At 31.9% G+C, this 5,231-nt stretch overlaps 1 protein-coding gene across 1 annotated transcript in view; it reads right to left on the bottom strand.

The window, feature by feature from the left end:
- Positions 1-599: 599 nt before the first annotated feature.
- Positions 600-5,231, bottom strand: part of LOC111706474 (zinc finger protein 142) — a 12,541-nt gene continuing 7,909 nt past the window's right edge. The window contains exons 2-3 of the mRNA XM_023479356.1: positions 3,577-4,198; positions 600-3,288 (exon numbers count right to left, since the gene is read on the bottom strand). Of these exons, the coding sequence (XP_023335124.1) occupies positions 1,661-3,288; positions 3,577-3,655 (1,707 nt within the window). The 5' untranslated portion in view covers positions 3,656-4,198 and the 3' untranslated portion in view covers positions 600-1,660. The remainder of the gene's footprint in view (positions 3,289-3,576; positions 4,199-5,231) is intronic.

Here is a 5,231-nt window from a genome sequence, read left to right as displayed (position 1 = left end):
GACGACTTCATACAGACACAATATGATTAGTATATTATTAGTATACAATGATACATCATTTGTACGAATACTTTATATTTTAGAAACAATTTTTAAAGCTACTTAAACTAGAAATTTTGGCAGAAAAATAAATTTTAAGGTTTTAATTATTTTGTAAATATGGCATTTCATGCACTCTCTCTGTGTTCTGAAAAAAATTTAATACTTGCTTTGGCAATGTTCTTTATTATATGGCGCAAAAACAAAAATGTCACAAAATGCCAGTGTTTCAGAATCAAATTTAACTACAGAAAACGCAGTATATTTCTGTCTTCTCTACCTAGGGTTTTAGCCAGGTCTATTCAACTTAACACTTAACTTAACTGTTAACTTTACACTTAACTGTTTCTTGAAACATAAGGTTACAGATCAAATAGGGTGACCGAAGTAGCGGGCACCCAACTAGGACATATATATATTTACAAGGTTCATGAACGATAAAGTTCATTAAGTATGAATAAATATTATGATATGAATAAGTATAATATGAATATTTTAAGGAATAAAGATAAGGTATCAGGTTTCCCTGATATAGTACTCGGGGATATTTAATACAAATACAACCAACTAAAATTTATTTAAAATACAAACAAGGAAGTTTAAAAAATATTAAGTTATTGTGATTTTTATGTATTCTTTTCCATGATATTTCCGATTCCATCAGCTAAAAATGTTGAAATGTAACAAAAAAAAAAAGTTTTTTGTTTCATTCTAAATAAATAAAATAATCTTTATGTCCGAATAAATTATTACAAAGTTGCGACAAAATAAATACATCTTAATGTTTAAGAGCAGCAACTAGTAATCTCGTGAAAGGTTTCCAAAAAACAGCACGAAAGAATACAAAATAAAATTGCAAGTTCAGTTAATGAGATCAAATGTGAGGAGTCGGACGTCTTTATAACTTTAATTAAAACAAATTTATGATAATTAACTCTTTACTTATCTCGGCATTGCTTCCTGCACATACCAAGAAGGTGTTTTTTTTTTCTATAGGATGAACATTTCTTAGATGGTGACAAGGGAAATTTTATTAATATGACATTTTATAGATAGGACATTTCAGTAGAAAAGCAGAATTTTAATATTTCCGATAAACCTTTTCCTTTCCCATAATTATCTCTCTTGGTGTTTAATATAGTGTAAGTTTGACTATGTCTATGAAATGCATATCCAAGATATGTTCCAACATTCTTTGTGGTAACGGACAACTGTTGTTATTCTTTTTATGAAGTATATTGTGCATGAAATGTCCTATCTATTCTTTTCTTACCTATGAAATGTCTTTCCATGAAATGTCCAAACTTGAAAATGTATCTCAAATTTTTATTTCTTTTGTCAAAATATCATATTGTTTATATTATACACTCCAAAAATGCAGAGGCACAGAATTTCTTCTGTACACTTAGGACTTAGGTATTCCAACAATCATGTATCCAAGATTTCTTCATAGATTGATTAAAACTAAATTCTAAGATAACTCTTTTCTGTACTCTTGATATGTGATTTAAGATCGCTTGCTGTAGCTGCAGCGTGCTCACATTTATTGAAAAAATAACTCATGCCTTCATTATACTCTCATATATGAATCCCTACTTCATGTTCACTCTTCATATGTTATTTAAGAATATATGCTGTATTCACACTTGTCTAAAGGATAAGTCATTTCTTTATGAATACTCTCGGCTTCATGCTTACTCTTGGTATGTCTTTTGAGATCACTTGCTGAAGTTGCAGCGTATTCACATTTATTACAAGGATATCTAACTCCTTCATGTGTGCTCTTAGTATGTCTTCGGAGATTACCAGCTGTAGTGGCCGTGTACTCACATTTATTACAATGATATCTAACTCCTTCATGTGTGCTCTTAGTATGTCTTCGGAGATTACCAGCTGTAGTGGCAGTGTACTCACATTTATTACAAAGATATCTAACTCCTTCATGTTTACTCTTAGTATGTCTTGGGAGATTACCAGCTGTAGTGGCAGTGTACTCACATTTATTACAAGGATATCTAACTCCTTCATGTGTGCTCTTAGTATGTCTTGGGAGATTACCAGCTGTAGTGGCAGTGTACTCACATTTATTACAAGAATATCTAATTCCTTCATGTTTACTCTTAGTATGTCTTCGGAGATCACCAGCTGTAGTGGAAGTGTACTCACATTTATTACAAGGATATCTAACTCCTTCATGTTTACTCTTAGTATATCTTCGGAGATCACCAGATGTAGTGGCAGTGTACTCACATTTATTACAAGGATATCTAACTCCTTCATGTTTACTCTTAGTATATCTTCGGAGATCACCAGATGTAGTGGCAGTGTACTCACATTTATTACAAGGATATCTAACTCCTTCATGTTTACTCTTAGTATGTCTTCGGAGATCACCAGCTGTAGTGGCAGTGTACTCACAATTTTCACAGAGATATCTTACTCCTTCATGTTTACTCTTAATATGCCTTCTAAGACTACTACGTAGTGTTGCAGTGTACTCACATTTTTCACAAGGAAATTCATGCTTCCTTTTAAAATGTCTTCCGAGATCAATTGCTGTAGCTGCAGCGTAACCACATTTACCACAGGGATATGTTATTCCTTCATGCTGCATCATTATGTGTCTTCTGAGATCACATGCTGTAGGTGCAGCGTATTCACACTTACCACAGAGATATGCCATTCCTTCATGGATACTCATAATGTGTATTCTGAGATCACTTGCTGTTGGAGCAGCGTACTCACACTGGCCACATGGACATCTTACTCCCTCATGCTTGCTCTTAAAATGCCTACTGAGATCACTTTTTGTAGTTGCAGCGTACACACATTTATCACAAAGATATCCTACTCCTTTATGTTTAATCTTAGCATGTCTTCTGAGATCACTAGCTGTAGTTGCAGTATATACACATTTATAACAGGAATGTTTAATTCCTTCATGTTTACTAAAAGCATGTCTTCTGAGATCACTTGTTGTAGTTGCAGTGTATTCACATTCTTCACAAGGATATCTAACTCCATCATGTTTACTATTAGTATGTCTTCTGAGATCACTTTTTGTAGTTGCAGCGTAACCACAATTACCACAGGGATATTTTATTCCTTCATGCTTACTCATACTATGTCTTCTGAGATTACTTGCTGTAGTGGCAGTGTACACACATTTATGAAAGGGATTTCTTCCGTGTTTATGTTTACTCTTTCTTCTCCTAAACGCAGACTGCAGAAAATCATGTTTCTCAATTTCTAAAAAAAAATATATAAATATTTTAAGTTATTAATGGTAAAAATCTATTATTCTTAATTCAAGCAAATAAAAATGTACGAAATAATAATGCTTAAATACAAAACCATCAACCAAAGATTCTCTGTGTCCTTATTATTGTTAGAGGAATTTATTTTCATCTTTTACTAACCCCGGGGGGTCATTTATGTAAAATAAACAAAGAGACTTTATGTGAAACTTTAATTGGTCCATTTCTTCATTTTTGGAGGAGGGTTTAGGGGCCAATTTTAAACAAATCAGAGACTTACCTATACCATTTTCATAATAACACATTTCTTTGGTTTTCTGCCTCATTGAAGTTCGTACAATTTCTGCTCCACTTCTCATTTTTTAGAAATTCTGAAATAAAAAATGATTTAATGACACAGATTGAATTCACTTACCCAGGAAACATTTTTACCGACTTTATGTGCCGATGGCGAAGTTGCCGGGTAGATAATTCTGGACTTTATATGTTCGCCATCGGTTTGTTGGAAACTAAATGTTTGCAGGGTTAGGTTAGTTCAAAATAGCTTGCATGAATGTTGTACCGTCACATTTTAGCATCAGAGCTCTTATCAGTTCTAAATTGTTCATCTCTTCTTTGTTCAAAATAAGCTTAACTCCCATATCATTTACAACACAGTTGTAAATGTACTTGCTGGGCATAAGTGCCTTGAAGAAGTTCGATGTTTTCATGTATTTGACCACTTCAAACTTGTCCTTGGTTGTCAAAAGCTGTACAATGGGACAGGATGGGGTTCATTCCAGGCTAATTGTAAATATTTCCCGAGATTTTCACATAGAACTCCAGAGCTTGCTTTGTCTCAGTTCCTTTCATTCCCAGGTGTCCTTCTTCTTCCAGCTTGCCACAACACGTTTTTACCACGTCTAAAAGTAAAATTATTGAATATGCCAGTTGTCAGATCGGGAAAGCAAACTTTAAGTAATGTTGGCAAGAATCTAATTTATAATAACATTTACTATCATCTATTTTATAAACATTTTCAAAATAAAAATCCCATTTTGTTTTTGCTTTTTGATTTTTTGAAAAAAAGCGGAAACGGATCAAAATATGAGGAAACAAGCTTAAAATTTGAGGAAACCCATCAACAAATTGAGCTTTTTAAAAGTTTTTAAAAGAAGGCGGAATTGGATCAAAACTACGAGGAAATAGATCAATTTTTAAATTTTGAAAAAAGCGGAAATGGATAAAAAATATGAGGAAATGGACCTAAAAATAGAGGAAACTGCAGACGTAAAAAAAGAGGAAATCATTCAATTCTGAACAATTCTGAACTTTTGTGGGATTTCCTCGAATTAAAAAAAACCGGAAATTCCTAAAAAATAATTTTAGATCCGTTTCCGTGTTGAGGCGTTTCCATGTCACCGCTTCAATGTACCCCTCTTCCCTGTATTTCAAAAAAAAAGTTTGCATGAAAGGAAACCCAACTAATTATCAAGTCATTATAAGTATATGCATTTTATCTACTTATGTCTAAATTTGATGGTTTAAATTTTTAAAGTTGTGTAATTTCAAAACTCGAGATAATGTTATTGTTCAATGTTAAATTTTGATATTAATTATCTGTAAATATTAATTATTTGATTGTCAACTAAATATTTAACATGGAATATACAAATTAGAAAATTTTAATCAATTATATTCCTATGTATACATATATCTAATAATTTGTATATTGCAGTTGAGTGCTGTATTTTTTTTTAAAAGGGAAAATTATTGCAAAGAAATATTTGTAATAATTTTTTAGAAAATACGCAATATGTGATGAAAAAATCTTGGAATTGTAGTTGTTCAAAGAATTGTAGCTACTGAGGATCGTCATGATAGACGTGAAACATTATGTTTAGTATAATTCTTTTTTTAATAAAAATGTGAAGTTAAAAACTGAAATATATATAT

The sequence above is a fragment of the Eurytemora carolleeae genome, unplaced genomic scaffold, assembly GCF_000591075.1.
Source record: "Eurytemora carolleeae unplaced genomic scaffold, Eaff_2.0 scaffold720, whole genome shotgun sequence".
In the NCBI taxonomy this organism is placed as follows: Eukaryota; Metazoa; Arthropoda; class Copepoda; order Calanoida; family Temoridae; genus Eurytemora; species Eurytemora carolleeae.
This window is presented reverse-complemented; position numbering and strand designations above follow the sequence as displayed.